Source organism: Chiloscyllium plagiosum, unplaced genomic scaffold (assembly GCF_037043375.1).
Source record: "Chiloscyllium plagiosum isolate Xiang-an unplaced genomic scaffold, Cpla_swu_hap1 HiC_scaffold_13, whole genome shotgun sequence".
In the NCBI taxonomy this organism is placed as follows: Eukaryota; Metazoa; Chordata; class Chondrichthyes; order Orectolobiformes; family Hemiscylliidae; genus Chiloscyllium; species Chiloscyllium plagiosum.
The window spans coordinates 5639418-5654329 of NW_028270151.1; the positions used below are offsets into that span (position 1 = coordinate 5639418).

Sequence of the window (14912 nt, forward strand, 5' to 3'; positions counted from 1 at the left end):
TTCAGCTACTGCTGATAACCTAAATTTGAATTACAAGTTTTTCTATGATCTGCTAACAATACTATGTAACCTGTGCCTGCTGTGCCCAGGATTTAATGTCTGATTGTTTGCGTACAGTTTAATGCCACAAGAAATAGGAACAGTTGTAGGCCATTCAGCCCCTCCAGCCTGCTCTGTCATTCAATAAGATCATAGCTGACCTGACATTCCTCACCTTCACTTTCCTGCCCTTAGCCCATTACCCTTGATTGACTGATCAGGAATCTCTCTCAGCCTTAAACATACACAAAGCTTCTGCCCCCACAGCCCTCTGTGGCAAGGAGTCTCAAAGATTCACAGCCCTCTCAGCATTTAATAATCTGAGATACTTCAATCAGATACCCCCTCATCCTTCTAAACATCATCAGGTACAGACCAAGAGTCCTCAATCGTTCCTTATGACAAACCCTTCATCCTGGGAAAATTCCTGTTTGGATTCCCTCCAAGGCTAGCACATCCTTCCTTAGATACAGGGTCCAAAGCTGCTCATAATATTCCAAACGTGGTCTGCCCAGAGCCTTATACATCCTCAGCAGTACATCTCTGCTCTTGCATTCCAGCCCTCTTGAAATGAATGCTAACATTGCATTGACCTTCCTAACTGCCAACTGAAGCCACATGTTAACCTTAAGATGTGCTTGAGACTGCTGAAGCCTTTCCCCAATTAGAAATAGTCCATGTCTCTATTCTTCCTCCCAAAGTACATAACCTCACACTTTCCCATTGTATCCCACCTGCCATTTCTTTGCCCACTCTCCCAGCCTGTCCACATCCTCCCACAGTCTGCCCACTTCCTCAATACTACCTGCCCCTCCAACTATCTTTGTGTCATCAGTTCCTTCGTCCAGATCATTAATGCATAACGTGAACAGTTGTGGTCCCAATACTGACCGCTAGATCCATTAGTCACTGGCTGTCATCCTGAAAAAGACCCCTTTATCCCTAATCTCTGCCTTCTACCAGCCAGCCAGTCCTATATCCATGCCAGCATCTTGCCCCCTAACACCATGGGCTCTTATCCTATTTAGCAGTTTCCTGTGCAGCACCCTGTCAAAGGCCTTCTGGAAATCCAAACTGGTCACACCCACTGGCTCTCCTTTGTCTAACTCGCTCACTAGCTCCTCAAAGAATTCTAACAGATTGGTGAAGGCGTGCTGACTCTGCCCTATTTTACCATGCACTTCCAAGTACTCCGCAACCTCACCCTTAATAATAGACTCGGAAATCTTACCAACGACTGAGGTCAGGCTGATCGGCCTGTAATTTCTTATCTTCCGCCACCCTCCCTTCTTAAATAGGGGGGTTACATGAGCCACTTTCCAGTCCCTGACTCCACTTATTCTTGAAAGACCACCACCAGCACCTCCACAATCTCCTCCGCTATCTCCTTCAGAACTCTGGGGTGTAGTCCATCTGGTCTGGGTGATTTATCCACCTTCAGGCCTTTCAGCCTCCCCAGTGCCCAGTGATGGCCACAATGCTCACCTCTGCCCCTGACTCTCGTAGTTCTGGTTTGCTGCTGGTGTATATATCCCACTCCCAAGTTCCTCTGCAGCCCGGATGAGGAATCCTGAACTCGGACACCACGCACACAAACAGTCTTCAGGACTCTCGATCCTGGCCACAGAACAGTGTCTATTCCTCTGACTATACTATCTCCAATTACAACTAGATTTCTCTTTTCTCCCAACTCTGGAATGACTCCCTGTATCATGGTGCTATGATCAGTTTGCTCAACCTCCCTCCAGCTCCCCCTCTCATCCACACAGGGAACAAGAATCCAAACCTGTTAGACAAGCTCAAGGGCTGGGCTGCCCTCAACATTCCCTCCTGGATCCATCTACCTGCCTCACTGATAGTCACACCCTCCCATCCCTGAGAACTGACCAAAATTGAGGTACTTTATCTAAGAGATGTGACTGCCTCCTGAAACATCCAGGTAACTCTCCCCCTCCCTGACATGTTGTGTGTTTGAAGCTCAGTTTCCAGCTCACCAATTCTGGGCGGCACGGTGGCACAGTGGTTAGCACTGCTGCCTCACAGCACCAGAGACCTGGGTTCAATTCTCCCCTCAGGTGACTGACTGTGTGGAGTTTGCACATTCTCCCCGTGTCTGCATGGGTTTTCTCCGGGTGCTCTGGTTTCCTCCCACAGTCCAAAGATGTGCAGGTGAATTGGCCATGCTAAATTGCCCATAGTGTTAGGTGAAGGGGTAAATGTAGGGGAATGGGTCTGGGTGGGTTGCGCTTCGGAGGGTCGGTGTGGACTTGTTGGGCCGAAGGGCCTGTTTCCACACTGTAAGAAATCTAACACTTGCTACAAATGTGGTCACTATGAACCACAATGGGGTCCGTGTGCTCCCACATTATGCAGTTGCAACACGTTGTCTGGCCCATCATATCTACCTTAATTACTTAGTCCTTAAGCTGATTTTTGAAAATTTCATACTGGTATTTTAGTTTGTAGTCTGTAAATACTACCCCTATATCCCTTCAACCTGAAAGTAACCTTTACTAGATAGTCAAATTACCAGCTATCACCAATCAATGAACTTACAACTTAATTGTGATGTCACTCTTTTGTACTGCACCTTGGTCTTGGGCTTCGTCCTATATCCTGTTAGAGTCATAGAGATGTACAGCATGGAAATAGACCCTTTGGTCCAACCCGTCCATGCCAACCAGATATCCCAACCCAATCCAGTCGCACCTGCCAGCACCTTGCCCATTTCCCACCAAACCCTTCCTATTCATATAACCATCCAAATGCTTTTTTGCAACTGTACCAGCCTCCACCACTTCCTCTGGCAGCTCATTCCATACACGTACCACCTTCTGCATGAAAAAGTTGCTCTTAGGTCTTTTTTATATCTTTCCCCTCTCACCTTAAACCTATGTCCTCTAGCTCTGGACTCCCACACCTCGGGGAAAATACCTTGTCTATTTACCCTATCCATGCCCCTCATAATTTTGTAAACCTCTATAAGGTCACCTCTCAGCCTCTGAAGCTCCAGGGAAAACAGTCCCACCCTATTCAACCTCTCCCTATAGCTCAAACCCTCCAGCCCTGGCAACATCCTTGTAAATCTTTTCTGACCTCTTTCAAGTTTCACAACATCTTTCCGATAGGAAGGAGACCAGAATTGCACACAATATTCCAACAGTGGCCTAACCAATGTCCTGTACAGCCGCAACATGACCTCCCAACTCCTGTACTCAATACTCTGACCAATAAAGGAAAGCATACCAAACACCTTCTTCACTATCCTATCTACCTGCGACTCCACTTTCAAGGAGCTATGAACCTGCACTCCAAGGTCTCTCTGTTCAGCAAATCTCCCTAGGACCTTACCATTAAGTGTATAAGTCCTGCTAAGATTTGCTTTCCCAAAATGCAGCACCTCACATTTATCTAAATTAAACTCCATCTGCCACTTCTCAGCCCATTGGCCCATCTGATCAAGATCTGTTGAAATCTGAGGTAACCTTCTTCGCTGTCCACTACACCTCCAATTTTGGTGTCATCTGCAAACTAACTAACTGTACCTCTTATCTTCACATCCAAACCATTATATAAATGATGAAACGTAAAGGACCCAGCACCGATCCTTGTGGCACTCCACTGGTCACAGGCCTCCAGTCTGAAAAACAACCCTCCACCACCACCCTCTGTCTTCTACCTTTGAGCCAATTCTGTATCCAAATGGCTCGTTCTCCCTGTATTCTGTGAGATCTAACCTTGCTAACCAGTCTCCCATGGGGAACCTTGTTGAACGCCTTACTGAAGTCCATATAGATCACATCTACCACTCTGCCCTGATCAATCTCATTATTACTTCGTTAAAAAACTCAATGAAGTTTGTGAGACATGATTTCCCACGCACAAAGCCAAGTTGACTATCCCTAATCAGGCCTTGCCTTTCCAGATACATGTACGTCCTGTCCCTCAGGATTCCCTCCAACAACTTGCCCACCACCAACATCAGGCTCACTGGTCTATAGTTCCCTGGCTTGTCCTTACCACCTTTCTGAAATAATGGCGCCATCTTAGCCAACCTCCAGACTTCCAGCACCTCACCTGTGACTATCGATGATACGAATATCTCAACAAGAGACCCAGCAATCACTTCCCACAGTTCAAGGTATAACTGATCATGTCCTGGGGATTTATCCCTCTTTATGTGCTTCAAAACATCCAGCACTTCCTCCTCTGTAATAAGGACATTTTTCAAGATGTCACCATCTATTTCCCGACATTCTGTGTCTTCCATGTCCTTTTCCTCAGCAAATATGGATGCAAAATACTCATTTAGTATCTCCCCCATCTCCTGTGGCTCCACACAAAGGCCACCTTGCTGATCTTTGAGGGGAGAAAGTGAGGACTGCAGATGCTGGAGATCAGAGCTGAAAATGTGTTGCTGGAAAAGCGCAGCAGGTCAGGCAGCATCCAAGGAGCAGGAGAATCGACATTTCGGACATGAGCCCTTCTTCAGGATTTCCCTCTTAAGTATACTCCTACTTCCTTTATACTCTTCTGAGGATTCACTCGATCTTTCCTGTATATACCTGACAAATGCTTCCTTCTTTTTCTTAACCAAACCCTCAATTTCTTTAGTCATCCAGCATTCCCTACACCTACCAGCCTTTCCTTTCACCCTGACTGGAATATGCTTTCTCTGGATTGTCATTTTCTCATTTCTGAAGGCTTCCCATTTTCCAGCCGTCCCTTTACCTGCGAACATCTGCCTCCAATCAGCTTTCAAAAGTTCTTGCCTAATACCGTCAAAATTGGCCTTTCTCCAATTTAGAACTTCAACTTTTAGATCTGTTCTATCCTTTTCCATCAGTATTTTAAATCTAATAGAATTATGGTCACTGGCCCCAAAGTCCTCCCCCACTGACTCCTCAGGCACCTGCCCTGCCTTATTTCCCAAGAGTAGATCAAGTTTTGCACCTTCTCTAGTAGGTACATCCACATACTGAATCAGAAAATTGTCTTGTACACACTTAACAAATTCCTCTCCATCTAAACCCTTAACACAATGGCAGTTCCAGTATATGTTTGGAAAGTTAAAATCCCCGACCATAACCACCCTATTATTCTTACAGATAGGTGAGATCTCTTTACAAGTTTGTTTCTCAATTTCCCTCTGACTATTGGGGGGTCTATAATACAATCCCAATAAGGTGATCATCCCTTTCTTATTTCTCAGCTCCACCCAAATAACTTCCCTGGATGTATTTCTGGGAATATCCCCCTCAGCACAGCTGTAATGCTATCCCTTATCTAAAACGCCACTGCCCCCCTCCTCTCTTACCTCCCTTTCTATCCTTCCTGTAGTATTTGTATCCTGGAATATTAAGCTGCCAGTCCTGTCCATCCATATCTTGCTATAATATCCCAGTCCAGTGTTCCTCGCCATACCCTGAGTTCATCTGCCTTCCCTGTTGGGCCCCTTGCATTGTAATAAATGCAGTTAAATTTATCAGTCCTACCTTGTTCTCTGCTTTTTCCTTGCCTGCCCTGACTGTTTGACTTGCTTCTGTTCTCAACTGTACCAGTCTCAGATTGATCTCTTTCCTCGCTATCTTTCTGGGATCAGTTCCTGGGGATTGGAGGGTGGCTAATGTTGTCCCACTTTTCAAGAAGGGAGGGAGAGAGAAAACAAAGAATTATAGTCTGGTTGACTTGACCTCAGTGGTGGGAAAGATGCTGGAGTCAATTATAAAAGATGAAATTACGACTCATTTGGATAGCAGTAACAGGATAGGTCAGAGTCAGCATGGGTTTATGAAGGGGAAATCCTGCTTGACTAATCTTCTGGAATATTTTGAGGATATAAATATGAAGATGGACAAGGGAGAGCTAGTGGATGTAGTGTACCTGGACTTACAGAAAGTTTTGATAAGGTCCCACATAGGAGGTTAGTGAGCAAAATTAGGGCACATGGTATTCGGGGCAAAATACTGACTTGGATTGAAAATTGGCTGGCTGTCAGGAAGCACAGAGTAGTGATAAACGGGTCCCTTTCAGAATGGCAGACGGTGACCAGTGGGGTACCACAAGGTTCAGTGCTGAACCCATAGCTGTTTACAATATACATTAATGATATAGATGAAGGCATTAGCAAATTTGCTGATGACACAAAGCTGGGTGGCAGGGTGAAATGTGAGGAGGATGTTAGGAGGATACAGGGTGACCTAGACAGGTTAGTGAGTGGACGGATGCATGACAGATGCAGTTTAATGTGGATAAATGTATGGTTATCCACTTTGGTGGCAAGAACAGGAAGGCAGATTACTACCTAAATGGAGTCAAGTTAGGTAAAGGGGCAGTACAAAGAGATCTGGGTGTTCTTGTACACCAGTCAATGAAGGCAAGCATGCAGGTACAGCAGGTAGTGAAGAAAGCTAATAGCATGCTGGCCTTCATAACAAGAGGGATTGAGTATAGAAGCAAAGAGCTCCTTCTGCAGCTATACAGGGCCCAGGTGAGACCGCACCTGGAATATTGTGCGCAGTTTTTGTCTCCAAATTTGAGGAAGGACATTCTGGCTAATGAGGGAGTGCAGCGTAGGTTCACAGGTCAATTCCTGGAATGGCAGGACTATGATATGTTGAAAGATTGGAGCAACTGGAGTTGTATACACTTGAGTTTACAAGGATGAGAGAGGATCTGATTGAGATGTATAAGATTATTAAAGGATTGGACACTCTGGAGGCAGGAAACATGTTTCCGCTGATGGGTAAGTCCCAAACCAGAGGACACAGCTTAAAAATAAGGGGTAGGCCATTTAGAACAGAGTTGAGGAGAAACTTCTTCACCCAGAGAGTGGTGAGTGTGTGGAATGCTCTGCCCCAGAGGGCAGTGGAGGCCCAGTCTCTGGATACTTTCAAGAAAGAGATGGATAGAGCTCTTAGACATAGTAGGATCAAGGGTTATGGGGATAAGGCAGGAACAGGATATTGATTGAGGATGATCAGCCATGATCATAATGAATGGTGGTGCTGGCTCGAAGGGCTGAATGGCCTACTCACGCACCTGGATTGGTGGTGCTGGAAGAGCACAGCAGTTCAGGCAGCATCCAAGGAGCTTTGAAACCTATTGTCTATTGTCTATAACTGCCATCCATCACACTCCCTTGCTCTTGTAAATTCCTCATTGCCTCTAACTGCCACTCCAACTGATCCATTCGATCTGATAGGATTCGCAACCAACAACATTTATTGCAGATAACCATATAATCAGTAAACCATAAACTCTCCCTAAACTCCCACATCCAACAAGAAGAGCATATCACTCTACCAAGGGCCATTTTTGCTTCTTTCAATCTGCAGACCCAGAAAATAGCGCTGTCTTATTCCTCTACAAAACACTGCTCCAAGCTAACTTAATACTTATGGCTTATAATTTTAAGTTTAATCAAGAGACATAGCTCAATAAAACATATAATCAAGAAAGCACCCAGTCTACTCACTACTGCAGACACACTGTAAGGCCACACTTAAAACTATTCACTTATCTGTTTCTGTGCTGTGACCTCTCCCAAACAGGTTCCTCTAAGGTCAGTTGTGAATTTCACTGTTTGTTAATTTTCCCAGACTCATTCCGATGTCCAGCGATACACGAATTCAGACAACGGCAGTAACTGCGCAGGTTTACTGCAGTGTCAGTTAGCAGTGTGGGTTTCTTTCTTTCTTTCTCTCTCTCTCTCTCTCTCTCTCTCTCTCCTGCACTGGCCTCACCATGTGCTTCCTTTGTCTGTTCCTCTCCCTTTTAAAAGTGCTGTTGTTTTGACTTTTTTTTTCTGCAGAGTTCCAAAACAATGCAACAGCTTATGAAACAGTAAATGCTGCTCCTGGAATTCGAGGAAACCTCCTCCAACACCTAAAATACCTCAAAAATGAAACAGCTTGTAACAGCCAGAAAGTTTTCCTGTCCTCCATCTTGGATTACCCAGAATCCTTTCTCTTCACAAAGAAACCTTCCAAACTATGAGTCAGAAAAAGCAAGCAAAAAGCCCCTCTTCTCACCTGCATCAAATTTGTATGTTGCTTCTGAATTCCCTGAACTGTATATTCACTCAGGCTGTGTCTCACTCTGGGTGTGATCTCTCCTTCATGGCCAGGTGATGCTCACTATGACAGGACGCAGGGTGGTCAGGAAGCTTGGTCTTCTGGAGCTTCATGGAGGAGGGGACAGGGGTGCAAAGCCAGAGCAGTCCTGGTGGAGATTTCCAAAGCTTCACCCAGGCAGCTGAAAGCATTCCCACCAAAGGTGGGACTTTGGAAATCGAGGGCTGGAGTTGGAATGGAACAGGGATCTTTGGGCTTGAAGAGTTTACAGAGTTGAGGAGGCGGGTGGAGGATGTTTTGAAAGTCAGAATGAGAATTTTTCAATCAAGGTGTCGCCGGTTCAGGCACTAATGTTGATCTACCATCACGGGTGGAGGCTGGATAGAGTTAGTGTGAGTTGGGTGATAGGAGCAGGGTCTGAATGAGCTCAGTGTTTACAAAGGATGCAAGAGGAGGGGCAGGTGAACTAGGAGGACATTGGAATTGAAACATGATTAATTATCTCAACACAAATGAAGGATCTAATCCAGGCGCCTGGTTTAGTGTGTCTCACTGTCATGTTATTTCATAGAACTGTTACAACACGGGAGACCATTTGGTCCATCATGTCTACCCTAGTTTTATCATCCAGTGGCAATCTCCTGCCTTACCCCAGACCCTTGCACACCATTTCCATCCAAATAAACATCCCATACCCTCCTGAATTGAACCTGTCTGTCCCACATTTCCAGGCAGTGTGTTCCAGACCCGAGATGAAAAAGTTCCTTCCCACATCACCATGTGCTTGTTCTGCACATCACTGTTTTCTGACTAGGCCAGGGTTTACTGCCCATCTCTAATTGCCTATCCTCAGTTAGGAATCAACCACATTGCTGTGGGTTTAGAGTCACATGTAGACCAGACCAGGTCAGGATGGCAGTTTCCTTCCCTAAAGGACATTAGTGACCCAGATGACCTTTTTCCTGGCAATGATTTCATGGTCATCACTAGGTTCCTAACTCCAGATTTTTATTGAATTCAATTCGCTGTGGCAGGACTTGAACCCAGGGCCCCAGGACATTACCTGAGCCTCTAGGTTAACAGTCTAGTGATATTACCACCAGGCCATCACCTCCCCTGAGATTTATGTCTAAATCTGTAACTTTAAAACAATGCTAGAGTCTAGATTAGAAATCTAGGAATCTGATAAAGGGCTTTTGCCCAAAACGTCGATTTTCCTGCTCCTCGGATGCTGCCTGACCTGCTGTGCTTTTCCAGCACCACTCTAATCTAGACTCTAATTCTCCAATGTCTGCGCTGCCCACGTCTGCCTTCAAATCAACACTGTCTTGTTTTTGTTCCATCATGAGCGAGAGCAGCTTCTCCCAGTCCAGCTCATGGTTTTGAAACCTGAATCGGATCTCTCCTTCTCTCAAAGGGCGACAGCCCCAGCTTCCTCACTCAATCCTCCTCATGGAGTTTATTTGCTGGATTTACTGAACAATAGACGAATGGACAGTCTGCCTTTTGTAATGTCTCACCCGGATGGGAGCAGGATTCCCACAGACATTCTTCAGGTTCTTGCTGAAAGACCAGCAGATGTCCCTGAGAGGTGCTGTTTACCCTCAGTGTCTGCCAATGTTACAACGCGTTAGAAAATCCCGGTTGAAATTCTAGGCATCACATTGTCAGGTGCACAGATGAAACACACAGCTGTGGGATTGATTCGAAGTGACAATGTTGTTCATGCAGCTGATGTATCTTCAGATACTGAGCAAGGCTTTTGACATCAGCATCAGCATAGACCTGCCAGATAACATTGTCTCAAAGTGTTTGAAAACTTACATTCGAAAGTCTAAGTTGTTAATCTCTCCGATAAGCTTGTGCTATTGACAGGATCAAATAAGGGCGAGGTAAATGAAACGATGATCTATTTTCGCTCATAGAGTCCCTACAGTGTGGAGGCAGGCCGTTCAGCCCATCAAGTCCAGACTGACCCTCTGAAGACGATCCCACCCAGACTCACACCCCTACACTAACTCTGCATTTCCTGTGGCCATTCCACCCAGTCTGCACATACCTGGACACTCGGGGCAATTTAGCATGACCAATCCATCCTCACCTACACATCTTTGTATTGGAGGAGGAAGCCAGAGATCCCAGAGGAAGCCCACGTAGACACAGGGAGAACATGCAAACTCCACACATATAGTCCCTGGCATTGTGAGGCAGCCGTGCTAACCACTGAGCCACAGTGCCACCCAAAGAATGAGGGATAGAAGTTGGCCAGGACACTGGGAGAGTCTGTGTTAGCTGCTTCGTCTCTGAAGGCAGAAGGTTTTCATATTTTAAATGCATTGGAAACACTTTATGCAGAACTTTGAGAGCTGAGCGGTGGTAATCTTTCTTATGCTTAATTTCTGAATCGTTTTGCTCATGGGTATGAGGAGCGGTGACATTTCCTGGATATTTTCTGTGTTGCCAGGTTACACAGGAGAAGTGTGCGAGTCCCAGATCGATCACTGTACCTCACAGCCCTGCGAACATGGAGCTACCTGTCTGAGCAGAGCCACTGGCTACAGCTGTGTGTGTCCCGAAGGTAAGTAATGTGCGAGTGTGTCCATCGCTTCACAGCTTTCTACTGCGCTGCATCATGGAAGTGACCACAGAAAGCAGAGTCCAGGCAGGATATGTTGTTACTCTCCTTTGAAGACAGGAAATGCCTGTGAGATCTTCCAACCATGGGAGAAATATAAGATTTCACTGAGTTCCACCAGAAGAGATGTTCAAAGCCCTTTTCATAGGCAGTGTGTCAACATTGATTGAGAATGGTTAATTTTCCTGTTCTCATATCAACTTATAAAATTTCCCAATATAACTGAATAAAACCAAGATTTCCATTAAAGAAGCTGCAATATGCAGTGTGACATATCTACTCAAGACAGCTTTATACGTGAAGGTGAACTGAGCTATTTCGGGAAGGGTCTTGCTCACTTTGTGTGGGGCCCACGGCCGATTTGAAGGGTCCCTTCATTTTACTTGATGACGTTTCTAAATATGACCTGTCTGGGCCGAACATTCTGTCTCTGTGCTGAGTAGGTATTAGAAATCTGCAGGACTTATTGCAGCAGTACTAGGCAATGTGTTGGCAAAATAATCAGGGACTGGTTTTTATCGGAGCGTAGGTCACATTTCTGTGAGTGTTTGCTGGGCTCCTGCGGGCCTCAGCTCCCACACAACACAAAGACTGCCTTGGCTTTTCTGTCTACTGAACTTGCTATTGCAAAGCAGGTGTCTAGTTAGCTCAGTTAGCAACATCGCAAGATATCCGCACTGTGGGTTCAACCCCCACAGCTGGAGTTATCATGAAGGAGTCCTGCTGACCCAGCCTTGTCTCCCACCTGGGGCCTAGTGACCTTTGGCTTTAACTCACTACCTGTTGTCTCTCTCAAATGGGACTGTTCACATTGGGTTTCTACACTCGACCTCCCCTCAAGTTTCAGCATCGCTAACCATTCATCACTTGTCTTTATTTGCCCCAATATCAAGCAAGAAGACCCAGAAATCCAATCGAATTCTCCTCGCTGTTATATAATTTATCGACTGGAATGTGACCACCATGTGATTTTCGCAGCTGTGCCCACTAAAAACCAGGGGTTTGATGTGATCCTACATTGTTTCAGCAAGCAGTCTGAGGCCATATAGTGACCCCATCAAAATTACATTTTACCCCCTGCTCCCATACCTTGCATTACTCTAGAAAAACGTCAATGGGCATTCAGGGAAAGTGGAATTAATTGACTCATTGACAGAACATAGGACTGTAGAATAGTTCAGCAGAAAGACATGCCCCTCAGCCAACCATGTCTGTGCTGACCGTGATGCCATTCGAAGCAAAGGGTAGGAGAGATCAAAATGAGGGAGCTTAGATTTAAGGTGAGATGGGAAAAAATTAGAAAGGACCTGAGAGGCAACTTTCTCACACAGCGGGTGGTTAGTGTGTGAAATGAACTGCCAGAGGAAGTGATGGGTACAGGGGTATGCTTACATCATTTAAAAGACATTTGGACAGGTACATGAACAGGAAAGGTTTCGAGGGACGTGAGCCAAACACAGGTAAGTGGGACTAGTTTAGTCTGACTCTCTGACTAACTGTCTGACTCTAATCTCATCTGTCTCCACATGCCCCATATCTCTCTATTCCCTACTTGTTCATGTGTCTGTCTGAATGCTTATCAAATATTGCTCTTGTACTGATATACTTGTTGATGTGGCAAAATACTGGAAATGATCAGGTAGACAGATACCAGTCTAAGTGACAAATTCAGCTGTCAAACTTCAGACTTGGGCCTTTCTCAACTATATCAATCTACAGCCAAGCTGTATTGTTTATTCCACATAATTTGTTGAACTAGCTAACATTTACCTTATATCGGGGTGTGCATACCGAACAAGGAAACATCCAATAAATAATTTCTGTAAGTGCAGACATGTTGGGTTGAAGGGCCTGTTCCTGTGCAGTACTCATTGAGTTATAGAGTCATACAGCTTGGAAACCGACCCTTCGGTCCATCAGTACAGATTCCAGTATCTGCAGTCATTTGCTCCTCCTTTCGTCTACCATGTCCATGACGACCATGTTCCCAAACAAATCTAATCCCAGCTGCCTGCCCCTGGCCCATATCCCTCCAAACGTTTCCTATTCATGTACTTATCCAAATGTCTTTTAAATATTGTAACTCTCCCTGCATCCACCACTTTCTCTGGAAGTTCATTCCACACATGAACCACTCTCTGTGTAAAAAAGTTACCCCTCAACTCTTTTTTAAATCTGTCTCCTCTTGCCTTAAAAATACACCCCATGGTTTTGAACTCCCCCACCACTGAGAAAAGACCCTTGTCATTCACCTTATCTATGACCATCCTGATTTTGTGTTCTGTAAGCAAATAAAGAAAAATATACTTAATTTGGAAGAGGAACTTTTTTTTGTTGCATGCTTTAATGGAAGTATTGCAATTCAAATCAATTGCAGGATGAAACTTTCTGTCATCTAAGTTCCGAATACAATGCAGAATACCCTGATGATATTCAGACAGATGGGGTACAGAGACAAAATCTATAAAGTGTATGTGCGTACTTTATGAGAGACAGATACTTACTTGATTTGAATAGATACTCAGTGGCAATCTGTAATAATGCTGAGCTGTTATGCCAATGTTGATTGCCTGCCCACATCTTGTGCTAACAACCCACCTGGGGGTATCAACTATCTGCTGCAGTTGTTCCTCACTAACAGAAGTAATTCAAAATCTGTTACATCCTTGGTACTATCTGTTGTAATGCTCAGTGTTAACAGTGGTAGGCATAATTAATGTGACACCTTACATTGCTGTTGTCATTTCAAGTTGTGATTAAAGTACATTTAGAAATTTAACTTTTAAAAATTCATCTAGCGATATGTTCTAATTAGCAAAGCTTTCCCTTCACCCGTACTGTCTTTTCCTCATCTTCATTACATACTTGGCACTGCGTTCTATATTAAACACTGCTGAATTGTGATCCTCAATGGCAGTGGTGTCAGTGCAGTCAGCAGAATCTCCCAGACTATTAGCCGAAGAGAGAACTCCCGCTGTTGTTATTCTCTGACTCCTATTGTTCTGTCAGCTAACAAAAGGTGCTGACACCTTCCTCTGAGTGGGGAAGTATCCGGCCTGCGTTTGCTCACTATCTGATGACAGAACTGGGTTTAGAGATTTTGTCATGAGTTTAGGATTGTATTCCACTTTGAGAAAGCTTTGGGGAGTAAAGAAAGTTTTATTTTAAAATGGCCTACTTCGGAAATTACCCTGCTTTGTAAAAACCTCTCAAAGCCCAAAGTGGGTGACCTTCTATTTGCCTACTACTGTGATAGTTTTCCCCAAACACATAACCTGTTAATGCGGCCATGTTAAACTTCCCATTACACTGCATGTAATAGCAGCTGTCATTGTGCCATCAGCTAGCTTGGATATGTGGCTTTTAATTCCATCACCTATTGTTTGCAGTGAACTGTTGAGGCTACAACACAGATGTGGGTTAAGTGCAGTAACCAAGATTAAGTGATACAGTTGGGGTGAGTCATTGGATCATTACTTGTACACTTACGAAGAGACTCTCTTCCACAACTAGTGAGCGAGCACCAGAGAGGCTGAAGCTCAACAGCACCTACCAAAATCTTATTTTAGTTCAATCTGATAAGTTTTGTTTAACGTTTTGTTACTGTTTCCCCTTTAAGGGGGATGGATCATTATTTAACTAAGTTCATTGAATTTATTCAGAAATCACACCACACCAACTGTAACTCGGTGTCATGTGGTTTGTGACTTTGTCCACCCCAGTCCAACACCAGCACCTCCACATCATGGAATTTATTGTTTTAGGAGCAGGAGGAGGCTATTCGGCCCTTTGAGACGGTTCCACCCTTCAATAGGATCATGGCTGATCTGGTTGTGATCTCAGTTTTTACTGACCATCTCATAACCCTCCACTCCCTGGTCTGTCAAAAATCTGCAAAACTCAGCCTTGAATAAAAATAAAGACCGTTCTAGCACTAACTTCTGTGGAAGAGAAATTGACCCCCTTATTCTTTAACCAGGCCTTTCGTTATAGTCTCTCCCATCCTCGTGGTATCTATCCTGTCCAATCACCTCCAGATCTTTCAATAAGATTACTGCTCATCCTTCTAAACTCTGTTGGGTATTGGTCTAATTTGTTCCCCAAACAGCTTCTGGTTTAGTGGCAAAGGGGAGGGGGACTGATTGTATTCGATACTAATGTCA

General features: G+C 44.7%; 1 protein-coding gene across 1 annotated transcript in view; it reads left to right on the top strand.

Moving 5' to 3' along the window:
* The window catches only part of dner (delta/notch-like EGF repeat containing), a 318647-nt gene that overhangs the window by 243789 nt on the left and 59946 nt on the right, over positions 1-14912 (top strand). The window contains exon 7 of the mRNA XM_087993300.1: positions 10579-10692. Coding sequence (XP_087849426.1) covers positions 10579-10692 — 114 coding nt within the window. The remainder of the gene's footprint in view (positions 1-10578; positions 10693-14912) is intronic.